The sequence below is a fragment of the Pholcus phalangioides genome, unplaced genomic scaffold, assembly GCF_987345545.1.
Source record: "Pholcus phalangioides strain wild (caught in Gottingen) unplaced genomic scaffold, Ppha-v1.0 ptg000004l_1, whole genome shotgun sequence".
Lineage (NCBI taxonomy): Eukaryota > Metazoa > Arthropoda > Arachnida > Araneae > Pholcidae > Pholcus > Pholcus phalangioides.
In genome coordinates, this window is record NW_028301597.1 from 52754422 (window position 1) to 52782153 (window position 27732).

At 35.6% G+C, this 27732-nt stretch overlaps 1 protein-coding gene across 8 annotated transcripts in view; it reads left to right on the top strand.

Moving 5' to 3' along the window:
* Positions 1–27732, top strand: part of LOC149087828 (uncharacterized) — a 337458-nt gene that overhangs the window by 305695 nt on the left and 4031 nt on the right. For all 8 annotated transcript variants that reach the window (XM_089231745.1, XM_089231740.1, XM_089231739.1 and 5 more), the window contains 6 exons: positions 3600–3640; positions 5142–5492; positions 6095–6255; positions 6691–6843; positions 24882–24971; positions 25863–25911. In XM_089231745.1, coding sequence (XP_089087871.1) covers positions 3600–3640; positions 5142–5492; positions 6095–6255; positions 6691–6843; positions 24882–24971; positions 25863–25911 — 845 coding nt within the window. The remainder of the gene's footprint in view (positions 1–3599; positions 3641–5141; positions 5493–6094; positions 6256–6690; positions 6844–24881; positions 24972–25862; positions 25912–27732) is intronic.

Genomic DNA, 27732 nt, shown 5'->3' on the forward strand with positions numbered 1-27732 from the left:
TCAACAACATAGGATATGGGAAGTTGAACATCCTCACCTTTTAGTTCCTCCTGCAGGTCCTCTGTAGTTTCAACTTGTGCATGGCAATACTGTCGGTGGCATCTTTTGAGTATGAAAATAGCTGACTGTATAGCAGATCAAGTCGTCTTTCATTTTTCTGCTCATACACACTCTGTGAAGGGCATTCCACATTTCTCTTGCTGTTTTGCATGTGAGAATTTGTTGTTTAGGCTCAGCCTGAACACTCAAGCCTATGATATATCTAGCTATTGCTTCTGCATTTTCATATACCTTCAGGGTCATTGAGTAAGCTTTCTTTTCCTCTTCTTTCACGTCAGTGGCAGGCAGTTCAGGCTTTGTCATCCTGCCTAACACAATAGGCATGGCTTTTTGCACCATGAGCTGGAGTTCAATGTTGAATTTCCAGCTTACCCAGTTGCTTTCTCCTTCCAATTTTTCAAATGGATCCAAATTTATTCATACCGAATTTTTTAAATCTCTCAAAGAAGTTAATGAAGTTCATGAGATAAAGAGAACATTTATTTAAAGATAAAGTTTAAGCATGACCGCTTACATGGCCGAAGATACCAACACACACACTCAAGAGTTGCCACTTACAGAAAAAAATATATATATATATATGATGCGGTTCACAGTTAAGAGATTAAGTATAGATTTCATATTTATAACACATAAAAGAACAAACCTTAAAAAAAGTCACTAATTTTTTCATAGGAAAAAACTTGAAGCGTTTTTGTGTGGAGTATAAAAATACATATACAAATGCATATGTTGCAGAGAAAATCTTGTTTTGCATAAAGATCATTGTATTTTTATGAAGCTTTGGAGCCTTATGCTGAATTACATTGATCAGGCATATTGTAGAAAATAACATACTTTATTTGTAACAAAAACTGAATTGAATACAGTTATTGTCAGAGCAGCAAAACATCGTGGCCCGGGAAGTCAAAAGGTAAACATCAACAGACAGACAGCATTGACCACGGTTTTTAAGTTAGTAGTTTTTGGACTTTCACAACAAAGATTATATTGAAAACAAAAGGTATGTTATTTCTGATGCTGTTTTTATAATGTTTAGAAACTTCCCAATAAATGACAGCACTAAGATGTAAAATTTGTTGTTGAATGTTTTTAAATGAGTCGTCAATTCATTTAAAAGCAAAGGAGACAAAATCCAAAAATGACAATTGTTTTTTTGTACTGTAAAGTATCACTAAGTTTCACTCTACATGTGAGCGGTAAGAAAAACCAGTCCCAAGAGGTAGATATAGGATCTTGAAAAAGGGTAAGGTTTAAGAAATTAATGTACTATTCGTACAGTTTTTTCGATTTTTCAAAAACTTGTTTTTTGGACTTATTCCTTTCTCAAAACTGATGATTCAAATGGCAGCCTTTTCATTTTTTTTTTTAAAACTACCTACTATCCTCACCAGTTGCACTTGCCAGTTAAAGAAATAAAAAATCTGTTTCATTGTGACACTGTTATCACAGTGCCAACTGGACTTGTGTACAATTTTCCACGACACGTGGTCATCTTTTGTTTTCTAATTATTAGAATATTTTGTTGGTATCGTGGCAAAAAAGGCAAGATTTCGTCCATGACCTAACTGTACTTTTTCAAGGAATTATTGGAAGAAAAGAAAACCTTCCCGAGCCAAATGTTTTGTCGGAAAGAATATTAAATAAACTGGAATAGAGAAAGCTTTAATATCTGAAAAAAGGATGGAAATAATGGTCCATGATATCAAACTGAGCAAGAAAGAAAAAAAGGCTATGTTATTAATATAGGTAAAGTAAAGGGGAACCAAGAAAAATTATATTTGACCCTTAGACAGAGATATAATTTGCTTCTTCTGTTTGCCTTAAAACACTTAGTGTACTAATACATCTGCTCTACTTTTAAACTTGTTTAAAACTTGCTATTTGAAGCAAATTAAGTAGTAATCCTAGCTAGAATGAATATATGTTGTTTGTTCCACACATCTATAGTTTCCCAACCTTTTTTGTCTCATCGTCCCCTTCCTCAAAATTTTCCCCCCAACACAATCTAACTTATAGGATCCTATGTTATACCGGTAGCTTCTACCCCCCCCCCCCCCTTCCTGGAACATTTCATCACCCCCCACGTTGGAAATCACTGATCTATACCATAGTTTTCCAAACTTTTTGTTCCATCACCCTCTTCTTCACAAATTTTTTTCTCTCGTCTCCCCCTGACTGAAGCAAATCCATAGGACCCAATGCTATACAAGTAGCTTCTATTGTTCTTCTCCCCCCCCCCCCCCCCCGCGAGACCATTCTATTGCCCACTTCAGGAAAAACACTGATCTATACTTTAGAAATGGGACTATTCTTAACAACTGTAGCATTTTATTATAAACAAGAGTAATTGAATAAGGCCGCGTTTTGCAACCTTTCTGAGCCCAAGGACCAGTAAAATGTCTGAACCAAATTGATGGACCACTTGTCTCGTATTATAGGACATTCCGGTAATTTTGGTGGTCTTGATTTTTTTCATACATTTTTCCCATTTTTCAAGTTTGTTTGTTTTTTTAATATTTAATAAAGTTGTGAATAAGAAGTGTTTTCTGAATATATAAATTATATTATGAGAATTCTGGCAAAAAATATAGGAAAACCGGACACGACTCAAGGCAAAAAATATAAATATTAATCTTAGACGTTTGTCAGGTTCAATGTTTTTTCCATAGTATAGCAATTTTGATAAAAATTGATGATTGCTACTCCTGGCAATGTATTTGATCACAATTGACGATGTCCTGTATTTTAATCTGTTTAAGATCCCAGTTTACTGTATTTTTCTCAATGAAATTGTCATCGAATTATTTTTGAATATATTTTTCTTGAAACATTTTTTTTTTTAAAAATGTGATTTGTAGCAGCTTTTTATTATTTCACCTTTCAACAATTTTAGCAATAGTAATTACAAATTGCATTTAAGGCAATTAATTTGAATTTTTTGACAAAATTTAGGACTCCCGTATTAAGGACAGCATTTTTCTCAATGGTATATGGTGAACCTAATTATGAAAGTGTGATTTTTATTTGAATCCATATCGTTATTACTAATATCAATCACAATTTTTTAATAATTTCTCATTCAGTTAGAATTAAATTATCAAGTCTGCTTGCGACCACCATCGTCGCGGACTGCCTCTGGTCCACGGACCATAGGTTGAGAAACACTGGAACCAACTTTCCCCATCCATCAAACATAGCTTTGAGCTAATCTGCTGAGAGACATCATGTAAAAAAAATTAATTAAAATTAATGTGTTGTTCACATTCATTCAAAATGGTGATATCCTAGACAAAATAAAATAAAAAAATACCTGAGAAATTTTTGGAAAAAAATATTTAAATTTTTTTTCAAAAATAAGGCATGAGCTTTCTAGACTAGAGAAATGCAATGCTTTGAGAGAGAGAGAGAAGGTTAAAGTCAGAAAATGCGTAATTTGAGTAAATATAATGTTTGATTTGTTTTGGATTTTTTTTTCAATGTGACACTTTATTATGAAAGAAAATTAATTTATGATTAAAACTTTTTTTTTCCCCAAGTTCGAAAAATCAAGCAAGTTTTCCTGAGAAAGGCAAAGCAGGTAAATATGAGACTTGGTTTAATTTTGAAAATCTCAAAATTGCTATTTAGAATTTGACTTCTAATGCAAATTTCCTAGTTAATTTTTTTTTAATTTTTAGTTGTGGGGGAACCATCCAAGAATTATATTAGCAAAGCAGGTTTTTAGCCATTTTTACTCCCCCCTCCCTCCTACCACATATTGGTATCATGAGCATACATGGGAAGACATGGAGTGAGTTTTGTGTTCTCCCTCAAATACAAACACAAAGGCTGCAACATACTAATTGCTATCATTATCTTGTCACCATGTTTAAAGAGGCGGAAATGTTAGTTAAAAGATTGATTTATTCAACAAATTGTAACATGATGTGGAACATTAAAACAGTCAAAGTTGAGTACATTTCTTCACGAGGGCCCAGCCAGCACCTCCTAGAGATAGAAGGCCTCCGGAGTCTGCTTGTGACGTCGGTAAGTAATCCATTTTCCCTCAGAATATTTAAGGAAAATAATTCCCTGCTAGTTCCAGTATCATCATTGTGATGAAAAGAAATGATCTGGCTCAAAATTGGCGATTTCTATTCCCCCACATCCAATCACTATGTTGCATTTGTTAGCCAATCAGGAAGATTCTACACCAAAATAAGAAGAAACGAAATAGGATGCTGTGTTTCAAAATGTGGCAAACTTGCTAGGTAGTCTGAATGACGTTTATGGCAAACAGTGCAGAGGCCTTCTATCTCTAGGAGGTGCTAGCCCAGCGCAGTGGTATTTGAACATAAAGCAAAACTGAAGTGTATGTTTGGACATGGGTTCGATTCCCCGCAGGGGCAGTTGAATTTTCTCTTTCCAAAATATATCTTCACAACAACCAGTTGTTAAAAACCTTTGTATGGTAGCGGAGAGTGACGTCACATACCCTTGCATAAGTCGCCATCTGGTGGCAGCGTCAGCAGTTGTGAGCTTGGCCTGAGTCTGGTCCGGCCGTCCATGTACGGTCCCTTTCAGTGTACACGAGCTCCAAGGAAAGATTGAGAGATTCAGTGCCTCTGTAGTCTAGTGGTCTAAGGCGTTCACCCGGAAAATGAAAGGACATGTGTTCGATTCATCAAAGGGGCAGTTGAATTTTCTCTCTTTCCGAAATATATCTTCGCAACAGCCAGTTGTTAAAAAACCTTTGTATGGTAGTGGAGAGTGACGTCACATCCTTGCAAAGTTGATTCGCCTCCCTCAACGATAATCCTTCATAGGTTTCTATGATATTAATAAAAGATAGTTAATTTTTTATTTTAAGATATAAAAAAAATCTTAAATGAAAAACTTTTTTTCCAATTTTAAGCTAAAATAATTGAAGGGGGTGTCGTCCAATATGGGGGGGTAACATCAAAATATGTTATGTATGTATATATAACTTGTATCAAAGAAAAATATTTTATTTTGAACAAAAAAAAAACTTTACATGTGGAATCAAAATGTGTATTGTATTTTTTCTGTTGTTTTGTAATATTTTACATTTTCTGCAGATAAAGTCACTGTCACTGAGAAAGAATCGGCTCTGTATTCTGATAATGGTGCTCCTCTCAACAGGACTGAAAGCCAAACAAGCTTTCCAAGCAGTTGTGATTCTAATGATCACCACCACCAAGAGCTTATGAATAGCCATAATTGCTTATCGAATGATCAGAATGAAAATGCAATAGTCAAAGATGCAATGCAGTTGAGATCAAATTATTCTTCCCCAGATCTTGGCATAGAATCTGATCCCAATCAAGAAGTTCTTGCCCCCTATATTACTGAAGAAGTTCTAGCAAAAGATGCCTCTTTGAAAATTAGTGAGATAGGAGACCACCAACACATCAGCAAGTACATAGAAGGTATGTGAATTATTTTTTCAAATGAATGTGACAGTTAAAAAAAAAATATTTCAAAAACTTTAGCTGAATTGACAAAAATGCCTTCTTGATCTTCTATACTTGTTTTAATCACGAACTTTACCACATATCAGAAACATTCATACCATACCATGTTACCTTTACTTCAATATCATTGAAGTTATATAAAGGAAAAACAAGATTTAAATTTTGTGATGACATACCCTGTTGAATCATTTGAAATCTCATGTAGAGGTGCAGTAGAGAGATTTATCTAAGGCAAACTTGGATTATCCGGAACCTTGAACTTTTGAGGCTCAAATGATTGAGTAGGTATAGTAGGCTGTAGTGATATCTTTGCATTTGTATTTTGACAATAAACAAGCAAGGTGTTTTTTTAATGAATATTTGTGTTGATTTATCTATCTTGTTTTCATGCATGCATGTATTGTGAATTTAACTGTGATCAACCAGATGTTATGTGCCTTGATGTTGGCAATAAAGCCCTTAACCACATGGATCTAGTTTCTCAATACTTTTAAAATTGATACTTTGAACCTGTAGAGCATGTGTGACAAAATGGTAATTTTTTTTTTTAATGCCAGGAATAAATTCTCATGGAGCATCTCTGTTGGTGATAGCAGTATTGAAAGATCATGAATTACTGAAGAAACAAATGCAAGAATGTATGGTGCAGATAAAATGTGTGATGTCTAGAGCTAATAATGGTTTGCAACGCATCAATAGAAGTAGCACTCCAAAGAAAGTATGCTCTTTCTTTTCAGATTTTTTTTTTTTACCATTCTGGTGTTTGTTTTTAATTTTTATTTTGCTATTTTTTTTCATCAGGCACTTATAATTAACAAAAGTTTGGCGATGTTTAATTTGCATTTTACAACCCAGCACTCATGTAATTAGTACATCAATGTTCACTAAAACAGGTGTAACTTGATTTGAAGTTTTTGTATTGTACCATGCTTCTCTCTCTCTCTCCTTATCTGCCACTGCTCTAATATTTTTAAAAACATAATTTTTTAAACTTTGGCCACTCTGATGCAGAGCATAAATTCTTTATTAAAACAAAAAATTTTAAGAATTTGACTGAACATTGTTTTTTAACTGTCATCAATGAAACGTTCATTTCCAATATTTTTTTCAAATCTTCATTTTATACATATATTTATTTTTTAAATTTCATAAGCTGCTGGAACACACAACTTTGAAAGGTATATTGGATAACTGCTGTGATATTGAAGTGTGTCTGAATCAAGCTGAACACTTGGTTAACAATTTCAATATTGTTTCATGGCCCATCGAAGATGAATGTGGATATGCGATTTCTCTGTTGATGGAGGTAAGATACACAGGCGAACTTGGCTAATTTGAACTTGGTTGATTTAAATTTTTTAGATAATTCGATTTTTAGGAATTCCCCTGGAGTTTCCTGTGCACTTTAATGTTTAAATTATTTGTTTAATTCAGTTTTTTCCTCTAATGTTGTGGATAATTCAAAGTTTGGATCAGATGTCAGTACCAATATCTTATGTTTGTATGTTGTTTTTTTTTTTTTCTTTTTTTTTTTTTTTTTTCTTTTTCTTTTTTTTTCTGACACAAAATAAAGTGTTCCAGACTCTGCCATGAAGCTGGGCTGGAAGAGATCTCAGCAACGGGATAAGTCCAGTGGAAAAGTTCTGGTGTTCATTCATTCATTCAGTAGCAATATGTTTCTTTTCTCAGAATTCCTGGCCAACTTTTGGTCATGCTTTTTTTTTTTTATTCTGAGATTTACTGATCTTTTCTAAAATATATCATAAAAACATTAAAAATACTACAATCAACAACTTTCATTCCATAAATTAACTTGAATATTTTGTACAATACTCAAGAGCATCCAAAAAAAAACAAAATACAGTCGAATCCCGTTATAACGAACTCCAAGAGACTGGAGAAGATCCTTTGTTTTAACAAAATTTTGTTATAAAGGAATTCCAGGTTTTTGCATTGTTCCTATGTAAACTTATTGGGGGAATGAGAAAAGTGTTCGTTAAAATGAGATTTTTGCTATAATGGTATTCGTTAAAACGGGATTCGACTGTAGTTTTCATAATCCGTTCATGTTTTATACAAACACTAGTGAGACAAGAAGGAAAGTGACATAGTAAGCGATAGCAGAAGTGGAAAATCTGCTATAATTGCTACAAACTGCTACAATTTCCGACGTCTGCTATATTCTCCTACAATTTTGACAATTTTCCCCTATTTGCTACATATTGCTACAAAAATGCCGAAATTCTTCAATTCTGCGCCATCTTGCACCACAAACAAAATTTTCCCTCGGGAAACTTTGAAGTTGCGTCATGATAGAAGCTTACTTTCCAATGATGCCATTTGCCCTCCTCGCAATTTCATTTCTCGGGGGCCGAGGTTAGCTTGAGGCTCCCCACTCCCCAGGATTTGGTGCCTAATCTTCCAACAATGTATAAAATGGGGGGGGGGTCAAACTAAGCGAATTACCGCTTATCCACAGAACAACAACAAAAAAACGAAAAGTTGACTCCTTTGATTTATTTGCATAGATTTAATCCGAGTAAATCTGTTTTCACTCCCTATATTTAACTGATTTGTGATAGTTTTCGATTAATTTTATACTATACTAGCTATAATACCCGGGGCTGCCCGGGTTTTCTTCAATTAGGCTTTTTGGATCATGCGATATCTCCCTCTTGCTTTGAGGGACATGCTAACCGCGTCTAAGTTAACCAATAAGGCGACTTCCACCGCGACTCATGAAAGAAACAAATCTAAATTTAAAGAAACGTAGAAATGGATATATTTTTTTCCGTTTGTTAAGGGCGCTAAGTATTTTGATTTCCCCCCCCCCACTTTTGAACTTCAAATTATCCATCTCTGCCTATTTCAGCTTCCAAAAATGCTTAATTAAAGCTGTGGAATTTCTTCGATGTACTTTACATACTGATAATTCATTTTAAAACAACCTAAACTATATGAGTTTATGCAGTTGCATGTTAAAAGACAATACAGACACATTTTCATTTTCGAGCTTGAGAAGAAAGAAATAAAAAGGTGAAATCAATGTTATTTTGTATGAATATCCAACTCAAAAGTGTAGTGCCGTTCAATTACTTCATATTTAAATGTCTTTTCACGGGCTCATAACTAATTTTAAAATATCCTAACCCACATGAATTTATGCAAATAAATATCAAAAGAGACAATATGGAGACATTAATTTTCATACTTGAGGAGATATAAATAAAATCAATGATATTGCTCGAATATCCAACTCAAAAGTATAGGTTTGGCTAATTTCTTCATATTTAATCTCCTGGGCTTCGTATATCTCTAAGCGAACTGAATATTTCAAAAATCAAGAATTCAATACAATTTTTAAAATTATTGATGGGGCGGAAAATCCCACTAATTTCTGCATTTCTATAGTAAAATCGACAATTTTAGCACTGATTTCTATGAGGATCACCCTTTTCCTGACTCTCAAAGCGATGCTGATGATGATTATGACGTCTATTCAAAAAGCCTCATTACTGAGAGTATATTGAAAATGTGGCGAACCATTATAAAGGCATAAACTATTATACATATACTAACAGGATTAAAGAAGTGCCAAACCGTTGTAAAGGCATATACACGTCTGAAACGCATTGCTAGGGAACCACGGTAACCAAAGTAAACGTTCGGAAAGTGATTGTTGAGGCCCAAAAACCATTGTTGCCCTACGGTTTTTTGCCCATTTGGGGCATTTGCCCTGGTCTGACGAAATTTTAAAGTACCCTATTGTTCAAGTTGGGTCCCATTTGGTATATATGCAAAATTTGGCGACGATCGATCTAAAATTAAGATTTGTATAGAGAACATACACACACATACACACACACACACAGAAAATCAATTTTATATATATAGATTTCTTGATATACCATTTCCTTTTACACCATTCACCAGCATGTCTAGTGTTCAATGGAAAATGGTTTCCAGCTGCGCATTAATTAAAATTACTTTGTCTAGACCATGGTCATGGTTGGTTTGAAAGGTATTATTTGATGTAAGATTCCAGCAAAGCTTATTTAGGCAGACAAGCAGAAGTCAACAAAAATTCAGAAAAATTTTCTTTGGGTATGTGGTAGACACTCTGATAATGAAAATGATATGGTAACAAGCTAGTATCCCTCACAGCTACAGTGACCACTTTTGTCTCATCTTTATCATATTCTATATACCAAGGCTAATTGTATTGGGATCTACAGTTTATAGCTGATTCCGAAACAGACGCAGTTCCAGAGGACTGTGATCGCCCCTTCCAAGATCTGAATACTATGAGAAACATTCGCTGTATCATAAAATACGAGGTGATCTAACAAATCTATAAAATAATTTACCCTAGACCTATCCTTCTTAACGGTGATCCCATGCAGGCTACAGTGCTTTCAGATTGAGCAGTTATACCGACAGCTAGGGGGGCTTCCACATCTGGGAATGTGGTTTGCCTAGGTCGTTATTTTCTATGGACACCCAGGTCATAATTTTGCACATGTCCCTTTATTAAAAAAATATGTAATAGCCCCTGTGTACAATCATGTGAAGGAGCAGGAAAGGCTTGAGACAAAATTCTCAACCGTGCAAGACATCATTTTGGTGCCTCTCGTATAATAAGCCGCATGAGTAAAATTATCTAGGGAAACTCACAGATTTTTGTATATGCCATGAGTAATATGGTGAGAGATCAGAGATCTAATGTCGCTATTGGAAGGGGTGTTTTTTTCTCTCCCCTTACATTATTGTGGAAGTGAACATACATCCTGCATTGTCCAGTATTTTTGGGGGAATTATGGATTTCTTTCTCGCTCGACTTTTTTTGAGAAAAATTCCCCAGTTTTTTCTATTTTTTTAGTCCAAGTTTTCTTGAATTTGTTATTTAATTAAAAATATTTATGCTAATAATTTTCAATGGATTTATTTGATGCAATATTATCATATTCCCATTTCGCTTGGTGAGGGGAGTAATCAAGGTGACCAACCCCATAGGTCTGCGCCTGTGATAGATAACATAGGCAGTTTGGTCATTAAAGCTGTTATCCTGGGCTTTATATTCACTAACTTCAGCTTACACATATGTATTGTATACTGAGTAGAGGAAAGGCCGCGTTTTTATTTTGTTCCGACGCCATCTTGATATTTCTATCTTTTTTTTCCTTTACTTGCTTATTTATTTCATCATGTTTATCTGTTCTCGCTATTAATTTCTCAGGTCCCCTCAGATTTATTGATCAGAATCTCTGTACAATGTTCTATAATGGGGAATCCTAAAAAACAGAGCAAAAACATTGATGAAATTTTCTCGCCTGCAAATCGACTGCTTCATTCACCCCCTCAGGCCACGGGTACCTTGGGAAAACGTCAAAGGCACAGTTCAACTGATTCGCCTCCCGCCCATCATGGAACTGACGCCAACACTGCTGACATGCTGATGGACCTCAAATATATAATGCTGTCTAATTTTGAGACTCTTCCACATCTTACTGTCAGAATTTATGCTGTGGATGCGAAGCTATCGAAAATCACAGATCACCTCGAGAGAGCTAGCTGGGAAAGATCAGACCTCAGAGACGCCTAGACCGAGCTGAGGACTACAATAGAAGAAATAATCTAATCCTAGAAAACGTACAGATTCCACCCTCTGATGATGCCCAGGATTGGTGCTCCGTTGTACGTGATATTGTGAAAAAAAAGCTACAGATGTCTGGTGCGGACCGTCTGATGTTTGACATTGCTCATCCACTCCGCCGCCGAAATGGAGATTCTGGTAATCTACAGTGTGTCACTATGATAGTGAAATTTGTTTGCCTCACTGATCGCGATGATGTGTTTAGTGCCTTTAAGAGTGTATGCCGTTCCAACTTCACTTTACTCGATGGTTTACGTGTGAGAGAAGATTTTTGTGGCACAACAAGGAGGGTGCCGCTGTGGTGGTCGAGTGGTCATAGTGACGGACTCGCATCGCGAGGAACCGGATTCGAGCCCCACCAGCGCCACAGTGGTGGTCGGCTGAAGTTGGTTTTCTGTGGTTTCCAGCTTCAAGGTGCGAATGCGAGCCGATCTCCCCGTTAAAAAGTCTTGCCACAGAGAGCAACAGGCCTACAATGTTACAAATATTCAATCACTTCACTCCCAATTTGACAGCAGTGGCAGCACTGAAATATCAAACATGACACTAGCTACACACTCAGACTGTTAGGTGTACTCACTTTGTCCCAGACTCTGCCACGAAGCTAGACTGGAAGTGATCTCGGCAACGGGATAAGTCCGGTGGCAGAGCCCCTGGCATTCATTCATTCATTCATTCATGCCACAACAAGGAGAATTAGATTCCACCTTCATCCACTCATGGATAGCAGCTTGAAGGCAAGAAAGAGAGTGAGACTGATACTGGACTGTCTATTTGTGGACGGTAAATGTTTTTCGGTTGATTTAAATAACTCAATCAGCGAGGTCCCATCAAATAGCCCAAATAATACTGATGTCTGATCCCGATCAATCATGCCGCAATCCGAAAATAACTCTCCTCAGGATAATCAAATTCCGGAAAACAATTGTTTGAATCATGTTAACCCCCTAGTTGATTGTCAGAATAATGCTTTAAAATGTTGTTTTTATAATATTTGTGGCTTGCGGTCGAAACTTATCTCTGATCTTTCTGAATTTTTTATTTTTCGGTTTAACAAACTTTTTATAAAGACCAAGACCTGGAGGTGCGGGCGTGGAGTGATTTCAATTTATTTATTTCACTGACAAAAAAACCCATATTTGGCAGACCTACTGGCGGTATTATTCTTGCTGTACATAATAAATCAATAACTATCTTGGAAATATTAATGATGTCTGAATTCGCAATATTTGTTGAGGTCTCTCCATCTGATACTCTATTATTTCAAAATCTAATTATTGGAACTGTTTATATACCCCCAGAGAGTTCCAAAACAAAAAATTTTATTGAAATTTTAGATTTTTGTTACACTCTGGTCAGCAGAGGTCAATGGTTTTTGGTTGGTGGGTACCTGAACTGCCGCTGCGGGGATCCCTCCGATTGGGCACCTCTGGATCTTGCATCTGGAAATTTCAGCAGTAGGGGTTTTCTTGACCGTAAATGCAACAGAAGGGGCAATGCCCTAATTGATTTCTGTGAAACTAATGCAATAGCTATCTTAAACGGTTCATACCCGGGGATCAAGATGGAAATTATACCTATGTTTCATCATTTGGGAAATCAATTGTTGATTATATTTTTTGCCCATTACAGTTTGCAATAAATAACATAATAAACTTTAAGGTCGAGCAATTTTTTTACTCTGGCCACTTTCCAATCATTGCCTACTTCCTCTCGTCGTCATCTGCACATGTTTTCCCTAACAACAACATTGAATCTAAGCTACGGTGGCAGCCCCAATTTACCAAAATTTTCCAAAATACTTTTTCAGATTACATAACTGACACATCCACTCACCAAATCACCGACTCCAACGCTAATTTTGAATATTTCAAAAATAGTGTTTATCATGCAGCAACTCTTGCAAATATGCATCAACAGGTAAAAAAAAATAACGTAAATATCTTAAATCTCCCTGGTTTGACTTCGAATGCCGCATTTTAAAGCGAGATGTGAGATATACTCTAAGAAAAGCCAGACAGAGAAATTGCACCAAACTTTTCACAAAATATATTCAACTGAAAAAATCTTTCCGTGATTCATGTACCCACAAAAAACACATATATTTCCAATAAATCCACCATAAAATACAAAATGCTACTAATTCCTCTGAATTTTGGAAAGCTTTGAACATTTTTAGACGAAATACATATTTTAACCCCTCAATAATTTCTAAACAATGTTGGCTAGATTATTTCTCTAATCTCTTTGCGGGCCCCCTCAACAGCTACCCTAACCCACTCCTTTGCTCACCCTTACTTTAATAACGCGTGCAGTTTTTTAGAAGCGTCCATCTCAGTTTCCGAATACTTTTCAGTGCTCTCATTACTGAAACGTAATAAAGCCCCAGGGAGCGAGGTCCGAAATAATAATCTCTCCAATTATGAAAAAAGGCTCTCCGTTGGATCCGAGCAATTACAGAGCTATATCTCTCTTGAACTACACCTCAAAAATTTTCTCCCTTATACTAATGAAAAGGCTATATCATTGGTCGGAACAGAACGAGATCCTACCCTAATCTCAAGGCGCATTCCGTAAGAAGAAGGGTTGCACTGACCACATTTTCACACTTGCGCTCTATTGTTCAAATCCATCTTCGAAAACCTGCTCGCAAAGTTTTTGCGTGTTTTGTTGACCTAAGTCAAGCCTTCGATTCTGTTAATCGAAGCATTTTGTGGTGGAAGCTCTCCGAGACCTAGGAGTAAGTCATAAAATTATTAAAATTTACGATCTGCTTTTCAATGATGCCCGTGTAAGAGTAAGAAGCACTAATGGGTTAACAAATTCTTTCCATGTAGCCAGGGGAATTTTGCAGGGCGAACCTGCCTCCCCCCCTTCTTTTTTCCATTTTTTTAGCTGACATTGAAAAATCTTTTTGTCAGCCTCATGTCCATGGCATTTCAATTAATAACTCCACTGAACTGAACATTCTCCTGTACGCAGATATTGTAATACTGGGTGATTCAAAAATACAGTTGCAAAAAAAAAATCAATCTTCTTGACTCGTACTTTAAATCTAACCACCTTACTGTTAAGTTAAACAAAACAAATATTATTGTATTTAGAAAGTCTGGCCATCTGGCAAAAAATACTAACTTTTTTTGGGGTAACGTTAAACTCTAAATAGCCAGTAGCTATGTCTACCTTGGCCTCCCTTTTTCATCTTCAGGAAAATTTTCATTAGCAGCTAATTTCATGATTAAAAAGGGCTATCGCGGCCATGAACCAACTACTTGACTTACTGCATAGCTCTAGAAACCCCTCGTTGTGTGTGGCATTCAAATTATTTGATAGCCTTGTACAATCTACTCTATGTTATGCTGCACCAGTTTGGGGTTTCTTCTATGTTGATATGCTAGAAAGGGTCCATACGAGTTTTATGAAAAAGTTATTAAATCTAAGCAAGTATTGTCCTAGTTATCTTGTTAGACTTGAGCTTGGTCACCGCCCCATTGCCACTCAAATGTTTAACCAACTTATCACGTATTGGCTTAGGCTTCAAAAAATGGACGAAAATCGTCTACCTAAAATTTGCTGTCTTGAACTCTGCTGGCACACAGATTCGGAAAACTGGGCAAATTCAGTCAAGACCCTTCTGAATAACTGCGGTCGACCTGACATCTGGTGCACACCCACTCCTTACCTCACTCCAGTAGTTCTAACATCCCTTACTAATAATTTTACTGATATCTCTCTCCAAGAAGACAGAACTCGACTGTCTGCTTCAACATTATTTCATTTTGCCGATAATTTTGAATTTTCGCTGTCTTTACAATCTTACCTTCGCTTCAATCTCCCCTTGGCGGTCCGTAAGAATATGGCCAGGCTTCGCCTTTATCCTTTTATACTAACGAAGGTATATTGCACAAATTTAACACTGATGAACCTTGTCAGTATTGCAATCAACTAAATAGCTACAATGATCTTTTTCACCTGCTTAAGGAATGCACATTCTTTGCCCTTCAAAGACATACTCACATTTCTAAATACCTGCGCCATACCTACTCCTGATCAAACGTTTATCTCATTTTTGGCAACCCCTCTCCTTCTATGTGTCTACATTTTTTTCGATCTATCGAGAATATATCAAAAATTGTATTTTTCTTGAGGCAGTAGTTTTGACGCCCTCCCCCTTTCTGTTTTTGTTTGCTCCCCATGCGCCCAGGCAACTTTTTATTTATTTTTTTTTTTTTCTCAATCTATTTATCTGGATTCGAGATTATATTATGCATGTATATTTTTTGTGTTTAAACCTTATGCATTTGTTTCTATTTGTGTGTGTATCTCCAATAATTTAATCACTAATATTTGTACTTGCCATCCACTGGTGTATTGATAGGCATGATTGTGAAAATCATTAAAGGTTCAATTCAGCTCAGTTTATTGTATACTATCTGAGTGGTGTTCCAGCTAGATGAAATGAATCAGAAATTACAATGTTTTCTGCAAATTATTCCATCGAAAACAGTCATAGTTTGGAATTTGCAGAAAAGATTTTCATTCTCATTTTTGATTTGGGAGATAGATCACAACACTTGAACACATAACAAGCGCTACACTTACATGAATTATCTTTTTGTTCCTTTGAAACTAACCACGACCATGGTCTAGACAAAGTAATTTAATTAATGCTCATCTGGAAACCATTTTCCGTTTAACACTAAACATATCTGTGAATGGCATAAAAAGAAATGGCGTATCAAGGGAATGAATGGTAGAAAATAAATAATAGAAAACTTGGAAGTAAAACAAGAGCCGGAAATCTGTCAAAGATGCTGGAAAATAAAATACAATCACAAATCAATTAAAAAATAAAGAGTGAAAACAAATGAACTCGGATTGAATTTTTTGTGAAAATAGAATCATTCTATTAAATTTCTAATAGTTTAATCATTATTTTATAGTTTTTATTTCTGTAGTTTAAGTTAAAAACAATTTAATTCCAGTTTTTAATCACACTATTACATTTTTTAGAATTTCTAATAAATATTCTAAGAATGACCCAAGAAAAGAAGTCACCTCAAAGTATGTCGAATTGAAGTAATATAATCAAGAGCAAACTCAGCACACATTTAAATACACATCATTTAGATAAGAAATGGGTAAATTCTGGTAAAAGCAGCAAGATCAAACGTTCAAAAATGCTTGAAACTGAAGAGAACAAAAGCACTGCTTAGAAAATCAGCAGCAAAAACAAGAAAAATAATTACTTTTATAATGAGTGTTTCAAGCCTGTCCTTTAGTGATTTTTTTTTTTTAAACTAGTGATTACCAAGTCTACAAGCTAAATCTAAAAACACTCATTTTTAAATTATTTTTGAAATCTGAAACACACCATGTGTGTCTGTATGTTAAAAACCTCTTATTTGTTAACATTGTAAAGAATGAAGTCTCAAAATTGTTTTGATTTAAAAAAACAATTATTTCTTCTAGACGAAGTCCCTGTGTACTTTGTACCTTGGGGGTGGGGGGAACACCCCCCTTCTTCTGAGCTGAAATAACACTGTTTTGTGAAGTAAAATGTAATCCTGTGTATGCTACTGCATATATGTATATAAAAACTGTGTATTTTATTTACTGCCAAAATTTAAAAATGCTACAAAACTGATAAATGCTGCTACAAAACTGATAAATGCTGCTACAGAACAACATTTTTGCTGCTACTTAAGTAATTTTTCCTGCTACAAAAATCAAATTTTCATTTTCCACCCCTGCGATAGCATTCCATACATTTTTATACAGTGCACTGCTAAAGTTTAGACACCAGTTGAGATCACACAGTATCTGAAAACTATTAATTTTAAAACCACAAATTAATTACCACTTATTAGGGTGAACATGTACTAGGATGACAATATTGATACCTGCCCATTGCAGCAGATGCCATCAGTGAACCACCATCTTGTCTATGACTATTATTAGTCCGTTGTTCTTTTCCACAAATTGTGCAAATATTATCCTCATCTATCCGGCCCATCTAGGTTCCACTTCTTCTTATGGCTGAAAATAACTGAATACCATTTAAGTCCATATGCCAATGGCAAACACTTGTGAGCTCAGGTAATTTTGTTTTCAAGTTGAAACCTGAGCGCAAAAGCTGGTTTTCTTATAATTTTTTGAAATACTACTGTACCAGCTTCTTGTATATGCATTCACACTGAGAGTCCAGTTGAGCTTTTAAATTGTCACTTAGTCATTGTTTGCATAAATGAGTCTTCACTTGATATACACCACCTCCAGATTATATTCGGTAGATAGACATTTTAGAACATAGTGAAAGAGCTGCAATTTCCGAAACAGCTTACTCTTCCGATTTAAGTGACCATATTCTGTTTACTTTTTCAGTACTGCTTGTTGTAGCTCACACCATCTTAAATAACTGAGGCTATCACATGGAGAGCATAAATATTGAATGGCAGTGATGTCATTAGTGGCGAATTTGCTTATTTCTGTGACCAATTGCAAAAATTCTTTATTGTGTCTAAACTTTTGCAAACACAACTTCCACTCTTTTTGCAAAAACTTATTTTTATTACAAATTACAGCACTGTTTTTGGTATTTGAATATAGAAAAAGAGCATCATGGATTGCATTTAATACAATTAAAAGCATTCTGATAGATTCTTAAAAATGGAAATAAAATAAGTTCAAGTCTTTTCAATAGTCTCCCTTCAATGACTTATGGACTTGAAACATGGAATCCAATGAAAAAAGAAGAGGAAAGCCTAAATTCAACTCAACATACTATGGAGTGTCAGATGTGCAATGTCGGCAAACTCGATCACATTAGAAATATGGATATCCATGTGAATACAAATGTGAAAGATGTTGTAAAGGCAATATATATAAGAAAGAGGAGATGGGCAGGCCACATAGCAAGATTCAAAGACAACAGATGGACATCCAGAGTCACCAGCTGGTGTCCTAGATTTGGTTAACGAAAACAAGGTAGATCTCCAACAACATGGGAAGATCCAATTGTCAGTGTGATGGGGAGGACCTGGAAGAGAAAGGCTTAAGGCAGAGTGTTGGAAGCTTTGCGATCTGCATCAGAGGCAAGAAGCCAAGGATGAAAGCATGGGTCCATCTGAGTAATGTTTGAATAATATATATTTTTAAAGAGATTTCTGATAATTTTTATTCAATAAGTTCTGCTTCTTTTTAATATAAGAGCAAATTTCATAAGTGTATAAACTTTTGTGGTATTAAAAGAATGTAAAAGAATGCATGCACCTTAGGTATTTATGTTTTTCTTGTTATATTAATTGACCATGGTTCGTACGGTCCTTGAAAAAAAAAAAGTTCATTTTCAAGGCCTTGAAAGTCCTTGAAAAGAAATTTTTGTTAAGAACTCTGTGAGAGTCCCTGTGTGTGTGTGAAAAATTTGTGTTTTCCGAAATAGTTTTCGCCACTTTTTTTTTACTCTGTAAGTGACGTCTTTAAAAAAGTGCAAAGCGCAGCCTTAGCAGCCAATAATGCTGGATAATTGGATTTGAAGCATGTTTTTTCCCCATTATTCTTAAGCTGGGTTTTCGTAGGAGCAGGTTTTCTGTGCCGCGCGCAAAGTGAATTGCCCAGCGTGACACGCCGTCCACTCACCAATAATAAGAAAACAAGTTCGACTGTTTTCCTAGAGAGCGCAACAACCTCACGGCAGTGTTTTACGTCAGGTGTGATTGGCGACTGCTTCTGGAGGAGTCAAATGCATTGTGCGCCACTCGTTTTACCGATCTTCTCTGCATTTTTGTTTTCTTTCACTTCCTTTCATCATTGAGCTATAAGTAAACTTTACCTATAGATCAGTGCCCTTCATCGAGCTCGATGCTTCCCTTCAAACCGGAGCATGCAGATGACAGAGTAGCTGATGCGCCACGGTAGGAATATACAAATGCGTAGTGTGATTATGTAACACGTTTCTGTCAACGAGAAATGATCCAATTCGGTTCATGCGGCGCCAAAAACCTATGTTGGAATGTTTTTTCCCTTTTTAGTCTCTCTGCATGTGTAACCGCTCAGCCCGACACAATATGTAAATCGCCGGCGGCATGCTCTCACCCTCATGGGAGCTCGGCTTTATACTGTAGGCTGGTTTTTTCCCGCATCTATATGTCTAGATTGTTTTTTTTCTCCGAGATTGCCGGTTGTTATTTGTTGGCCGTTTTATTTATTTTTTTTTTTTTTATGATCGTAAATGATCTTGTTTTTTTTCCTTGTAACTTTTATGGAATAAAAGCTAGAGTTCTCAAAAAGAACTTCCGATCGTTGTTTTTTTTTCTTCAGCTCAGTCGGCACGCTCTGGCCCCCAACAACTAATACCTCCTTCTAGAGTAGAAGTCGTCCTGCTCTAGAAGGTAACCCACTTCTAGGAAAACCCGGCTTTCTGGTAGCATGTATCCTGTGATCGTATGTAGACGTATTTGGAGTCGTTGGAAGTCAATAAACTTTTGTACTAGGTATTTTTGCTGGAGGACTTGAGAAATCAATATTTTAGAAAAAAAGTTTCATAATTTTTGCCGAAATAGTTTCAGCTTTTCGGTCCGTAAGTGAGCAAAGCTTCCTCTGATTACTGTCAACCGTAGGCGGAGAATGACTTGGAAGTCTGGGGGGGGGCACGATGATGTCAATAATTCATATATGCATATATACATTAGATCAGTCAACTTCACATTTCACGCTGGGCGCCCCCCCCCCCAGGCACCAGATGATGCCGATAGTATGTCACAATGGCGAGAGTGTAAGGGGGGGGTGTATAAGGAATGGTGGCAAAGAAGTAAAATTGTTCACAAGAGTTCTGTAAGGCACTCAGTGCCATAAGCGAATAGTTAAGACACAGAGGACGCATGTGGATGATTTTTTACGTGGTAGAATTATCGGCCGTCTGGAATGTGGGCGTACTCAGATGGAAGTATCCGAGGAACTTGGAATTGCCCAAAGTATCATCTCTAGGCTTTGGCAACGATTCCAAGATAACGGAAATGTCAGTAGACGTTACAGTACAGGTCGCCCCCGAGTTGCAATGCCGAATGAAGACCGATGTTTGGCAGTAACTGCCAAAAGAAGCAGACGGAGCACAGCATCAGACATGTCTCGTCAGCTATCTGCAGCCACGGGTACCACAGTTTCAAGGCAAACCGTGTACAGATGTTTAGGAGATATTGGTCTATATGCTCGCAGGCCTGTCAGATGTGTTCCGCTCACGGCAACTCATTGTCGGCAGCGATTAGCCTGGAGTAGAGAACATGCAATGTGGACATCGTCACAGTGGGCTTGTGTGAATTTTTGCGACAAGTCCAGGTTTAGCTTGCAGTCTGATTCACGTTGGACTTTCATATGGAGAATGACAGGTACCCGTTACCACCAAGACAACATCATTGAACGACACCGTTACGGTGGTGCAGCATTGCTCGTTTGGGGTGGAATTATACTGGGTTCCAGAACAGACCTGCATGTTCAAACCGGAACCATGAAAGCCCAAATTTATCTGTATCTAGTCCGTGTAGACAATGAGCCGATATTGTCATATGGCGATGTGGCCTGGGTATCTTTTGGTGTGACGAACATCATTCTGGAACAACATGTACGTTTGTTTAGGGGTGCCAGGGCGCAGAATTTGTTTTTATGGATGACAATGCCTGTCCTCACCGAGCAAACATCGTAAACGAATGCCTTGAACCTGAGGATATAACCCGTATGGAATGGCCAGCATTCTCACCTGACTTGAATCCGATAGAGCATGTGTGGGATATGCTTGGCCGATGAGTTGCAGCCCGTCAACCACCTCCTACATGTGTACCGGAACTTCGGAGAGCATTGCTTGCTGAGTGGAGTGGTCTTCCCCAAGATCAGATCGGTAATTTGATGCTCAGCATGCCTAGGCGTTGTACGGACTGTATTTCATCGCATGGGAGACATACAATGTATTAACCATCATACCAACCGTGTAATAGTAAGTTTTTGTAAAGGAGATATGTTTACAATTGCTCCAGGGAGCAAAAATCGTAGTTTTTATGAATGGTATCATATATACACCATCTTTTTTGTTCTTTATCTTCTGTTTAATAAATGGGCTTTATGAATAAGTAACGTTCGTTTTGTTTCTGAACCTTTATTTGCCGGAGCTGGCATTATCCTTAATTTATGGACATGAGTGTATATTAAAAAAAATGATGAAAATCATATCGGGTCTCAGGCTGCAGCTCTGTCAGTCCCACTCTTGTGAGGAATCATGCCCGGGGTGTCATGTCCATAAGTGACCCCACCTTATGATATTTTGTATAGTAAAGTACAATAAATTTTGAAAATAAGTAGAAAATATGTAGACTCTTTATTTCCAGCTAAGTTTTTGACTACCATAGCATCACTTTGCCCAGGGTGTCCATGCTGTTGAGACGGCCCTGAATAGAACTTGGACTAGCGGGGAGCTCAATAAATTCTAGGCCAGTGGTCTGGAGGCCAATCTTATTTGCAAAATTTTCGTTCAGTATAAATTCACTGAAAAAATCAATTCAATAAGTATAAAGGTTCTTGCTTCTAGATGAGGGTCGTAAACTCTGGGTAAGAAGGGGGCCACGAGAAAAAAATATGGTTCAAAGGGGGCCACGGGCAAAAAAAAGGTTAAGAAACACTGGTCTACATCATTCCTTGGAAGATCACGTGACGCGTTGAATGTCAGCCCATCTCCGTTATTTTCTAATGGCATCCATAGTTGTTTAAAGGAGTTTAAAACAATAAATGAAAGAAATAATTTCAGTATCGATGATACGATTCCAAAATTAATGAAAGAGATAGTTCCAGAATTAATGAAAGAGATAGTTCCAGAATTAATGAAAGAGATAGTTCCAGAATCAGTGAAAGAAAAAATTTACAGAATTAATGAAAGATAATTCCAAAATTAATAAAGCAATAATTCCAGAATTAATGAAATAATTTTAGAATCAATAAAAGAATTTCAGCATTAATGAAAGAAAGAATTTCAGCATTAGCGAAAGAAACAAATCCAGAATTGATGAAAAAATTATTCCAGAATTGATGAAAAAATTATTCCAGAATTGATGAAAAAATTATTCCAGAATTGATGAAAAAATTTTTCCAGAATTGATGAAAAAATTATTCCAGAATTAATGAAAGAAATAATTTAATCTTTTTCTATCTTTAGAAGAGTTCTTTTTTTTAGTCTTTAAAATAAAATTAATTGCAATATTTAGAGACATTTCAATGAGGAAATTGACAGACACGAACACTGTGTTATTCAATGTGTCATATGTTTTGTATGATATATATGTGTATGTGGCCTCTTTTATTCATTACGGATGATGTGAAATAAAGTAGGTAGAAATGTAATCTCTGAAAGTTTTAATCAAAATTAAATATGCGCCTATTCATGTGAAAAATATGCGTTTGTAAAAAAAGTCCTTGAATTTTTAAGTTTTACCTTGAAAAGTGCTTGAATAGTCCTTGAATTTTTTTTCGTTGGAAGATTACGAACCATGATTTACTTTTGCAGTCGAGCTGGGATATAACAAAATTGCATATAAACCTGAAAAACATTCATAATGTCTGATATTCGTTATAACTGATACGTGATGTATCCTAAGTTCGATGAGAGAAATCATTTGAAGTAGTGTTAATCAACCTATGGTCTGCAGACTAGAAGTTGGAAGAGTACGAACCATGTTGACTGAGAAATAATATATTGATTGTGCATAATATTGTTGAGGGATGAACATATTGTTTGCCGCTTATTGAAGACATCTGAGAATATCTTAAATGATATAGATTGTATTTAGCAGTTTTATCCAACTGTAAAAAGAAACTTTGCAGGGTGTTGGACATGTGATATGCTAATTATAGACGAAACTAATTAAAGTGCATTCCACTCAATGCAATCACATAGAGACCCTCTCTCTCTGTGTGTTTTTGATAACAATAACTGATTGATAACTATAGCCAAAACAAACCCAGATACAAGTAAGATGACCATACATATCATTCTCTCTGCATGAAACAAATGGGACAGTCAGTCTTTTTTTTAGCATACACAACTTATTACAAAATGTGCAATCATTTCAGAATTTTTCATCAGCTGATTTTTGACAACTTACCATTCTAAAAAAAAAGGGGGTAAAATGTTGCTAATGTTGAAAACACAAAACATAATTTTTTTCCCCCTTTTGAACAAAAATTGTCTTTTCTTTAAATTCAGCCATTATGAAGAGTTAGAATAAAACTTTTTAATGTGCATTGTTTTGTTTTACAACCATGATTTCCATACTAAAAACTTATGAGTTGATAAAGTTGGCCTATGAAGATGACTTCCGATTCATTCAGAAGTCTTTTGATTTTGTAGCCTTATTAAGATCTTCTGATCAGAAACCAGATTCTTCAGATAGTGTCCAAGACAGTGACAAGATAGTGTCCTTATTTCGAGGACAGCAAGGTTTTGGCTTTGTATAATATTTTTAGCCTTGCAGCTAGATGTTGTATATTTTAACATGTATAGATAACCTTACTCAGAAATTGCCATCAGAAAAATTATCAAGAAACTATTTCTCTTTTTTAGAAATGCACTCTTGAAGTTGGTGTACTTTATTATCTCGTGGGTACTTTTGTTTTCCACCTTACATTATATTGTTATTTTCATGCAAATAATTCTTCTGTAATTTATTATTTAGATTCCAGTTTAATCGTATATCTTGCGTATAGCTGACACAATTCAGTTTAACTTCACATGTTTTTCCAAATATGTTGTCATATTCTGTTGTTCTCCATTCAGGACACTTGTTGTCCAGTGTCATACTTCCTGTTGATGTATTTAAAAAAATTTCATGGAATATTCTTTATTTGTGCAATTTCAACAAAATATCTCAGTGTCAAAATAGAATTTGAAGCACATCAAGGTACGGGCATTAAGAGGTTAATAGAAAAAAACTCAAATAATGATTTGAAAAAATTAAAAATCCCTAAAAAATTTATCTCCTTGCAATCCTAGGTTGACCATGTTTCCTTTACGGAAGTGTGGGATATTGGGCTTTCAAATATGAGAAATCAGCAATTGTTGAGAAATATGGTGCTAAAAGTGAGAAGAGTTGCCAATTATTGCTAAAATTGCTGAAAATTTCCAATAGCAAGAATTGATGTTCTATTGCAGATTAGTGAACAGTGGATTAAAATGAATTCTGGGGGTGGGGGGATGTTGAACATGACAAATATGTAAGATAAAAATATTCATATATGTATAGTCATAATTATAATATAATTTATAATTTGGCGAAATAATTTTAATCCTTGATTTTAATTAAGAACAAAAATTCAAGTTGTCTTTGACAAAAACGAGAGATCTTCATAAAAAAAAGTTGGTTGTCCATAATCACAGGGAACATAGGGTGATATCCTGGAAAACTGATCATATGGTCATTGTATGTAATCCTTATTTAAAAAAACATTATTTTTTCCCTTTTATTTGTATGGCATGTTTTCTTCTGCAGCAAAATATTTCATCAAGTGACAAACTGTAGATTTTTCAAGCCTGGAAATTGACACCTATGTTACTGTATATTTCCTTGAACTTTAAACTAAATTGATACTTTTTTTTTTTGTTTGGTTTCTGGTGTGATTACATCATGTTTTATCATAGTCGTTCTTCTCATTTTTAGAATCAGGATCTCAGAAACAAGTTTGCTGAGTTGCAGAACAAATTTCAGTTGCAAGAGAAGGAGTTTACCAAAATATTGGATCAATTGACAGTATGTTTATATGTATTTTTGATATTAAAGTTGTACCTTTCTATAATAGACACCATTGGACCAAAGTTTTTGGTCCTCTGATGGCGAGTGTCCGTTAATTTACGGTGAAATACATTGAGGCTTTGTTGCACAGACCTCAAAATGATGTCATGGAGGTTTCACTATATAATTTACTATGGTTTTTTTTTTATGGAAGGATTTATAATCTGATCCTTGTTTCTTTTTTTTTCTTGCTGTATTTTTATTTTTACCCACTATATTTTCAGTAAAGGTTTCAAGAAGTTTTACTTTAGACTTTAAATAAAGAATTTTCTGTCCATATGATAGCATTCATCAGTTTTTCTATGAAATCGAAGCACAAATTATTAACATCATCTGATAAAAAGTACACAGAAGCCTTTATCAATGTCGTCATCAGGCATGGCATAAAGGCTCCAGAGAGTATTTTTTAAAAAATAAAAGCTAAACCAGTTTATTCATACTGACACTATCAAAGGTGTTTGTTTAATAAGTGGTGCAATATTGTTAGCACTCCTTATGTCGCAATGTGTCTCGTGGCCTGAGCCTTCCAGTGCGAATGAGGTGCTGTATTTAATGAACTTTCAATCAAAATTTAAAAAAAAAATTATAAATTTTTGAGTGATTATCTTTATTGTACTATGATTATATTCTTCCCCCCCCCTCCACGGAGGGTGATAAAGTGCTCGCAATCATGAAATACGATATGCATATTGAGCACTCTGAGTACTTTGGAGAGCACCATGGTGCTATCGAGCAATGGGTTGAAGATGCCTGCTCTACATTATTAATTAAATCGTAAACTTTTTTTAAGACGTAAACGTAATATTTTTTTATAAATTAAGTTTTTTTATTTACTTTTATCTCTCGCAGCTTGAAAAGAAGAGGAAAGAGAAAAATGATAGAATTATCGCCAAGCATTGTAAGTCTGGTTTCTTTTTTTAAAAATATAATTATATCTACAGTAGACTGGACTATCCAGCCTAATGTGGTAGAATGGTGGGCTGGATAATAGAAAAGCTAGATATGCTTGAGTTCTACAAATGCTCGCTTCTATATTTCCTGCCACCCCCCCCCCCATACCATCAAAAACACCCTATTCAATACAAAAAACCCCGCTCTTGTTCATATTTTCTGACCTATTAAGTGCAGGTGAATAATTGATAAATGTTATGTACTGAACACTAATTATATGTTTAAAAAATTTATAACAGAATTAATGGTCCGAGAATAAAAATATTTGGTATATTTTAGGTTTTAGGATAAATTCTTTTATGTCTATCTTGATTGGAGGAAGCCAAGTTATTGTTCCGGATAATTTCTCACAAGTCCTTGAAATAAGCAGAGGAATTAATTTGCAGGACGTTACAGAAAACAGCTATTTACAAGAGTGAACTACAAATATGAATCTTGCATTCAGGATCAAACAATAACATCTCACTGACTGATCTCTTGATCACATCATTTTTATAGACTAGTCAAATGTTTGAGAAGTAGAAGATTCCAGTGCAACGAGCTGATTACTTGCTTTAGCCGTCGTTACATCCCGGATTCTATTTTTATCTTTCCCCAACATAAACTAGTACTTGCGAATGACAATAATGAAAAAAAAAAAACAAATTTCTTTCCACTAAAGATTTATTGCAACAACATTAGAATTTTTTACATATTTTAAAACTTTAACCAGTTAAAAGGATTAAGACATAAATGCAACAATTTTTAGAGTTTTTAACTTTAGTAAATATTGCACGTTAAATTATCATTATCTCACCAATCTGTCAGTCTGTTAGATGGAGTTTGTTATATCCACACATCGACGTCTCCGGCTTGTATCCCAAGTGAGCGAGATTCGAGATGGCATCTGCTCAGCATCCCATGTGGTGGAGGCTCTGTGACACCATTGGCTCTGCTTTGCTGTCCCAGCCGAAATCCCCTTTCTTCACGTGAGCTATACAAGACCAGGTCTTGTGAGGAGTTGGTGTCCCGAAGAGAATGCTAGTGCTCCATCTCGCTCGTCCTACGGCTGACAGGAATAAGAGCCCGGCGACCCTAAGTTGCTGCATCTAACTTAGATTGTCAGTTCACCAGAACATAATGACATACGCCTGCTCTGGGTGAAATGCCTTGTTAAACGCTGATCGTTGCATGTGTGTTAGATCTCTCCCTTTCTCAGCACACTGGCGACTTTTAAGGGAAATCTTCCCATTCCAAGATCCAATTAGATCGCAGGATCAGTAGCCTGTAAAAACTTAGTATACATGAATAGTAAAACTCATTTGCATATCATACGGAATAAAAACACTATTTCAACTTTTGACATGAAAGTTGGCAACATGGGAGTAAACATTGAAGACCTGGCCAGGGCCCGCAACATTAGGCCTATTTTGGATTGTAAAAACTCATGAATATATAAACCGTGAGATGGTCCTAGGCCCACTGACAGTGTGAAGGTAAAACATTGTACATCTTTCTTGTATAATTATATTGCAAAACATTTATTACAATTAAATACTGCACAATTATATTTTCATATTCTTTATACAGAGTTAGATGACAATGCCTTATAATACACATAGCATAAATGCATTTATTGGAGTCTTCTATCTTTTAACATTGTAAAAAACTTTCTTAAGTAGAAATATTATTAAAAATATTTATTTATATTTAAATATTGATTTATTTAAAATTTTTACCACACATTTTTTTTTTTTTTGATTGCCTATGCTGCTACAAAATTTTACAT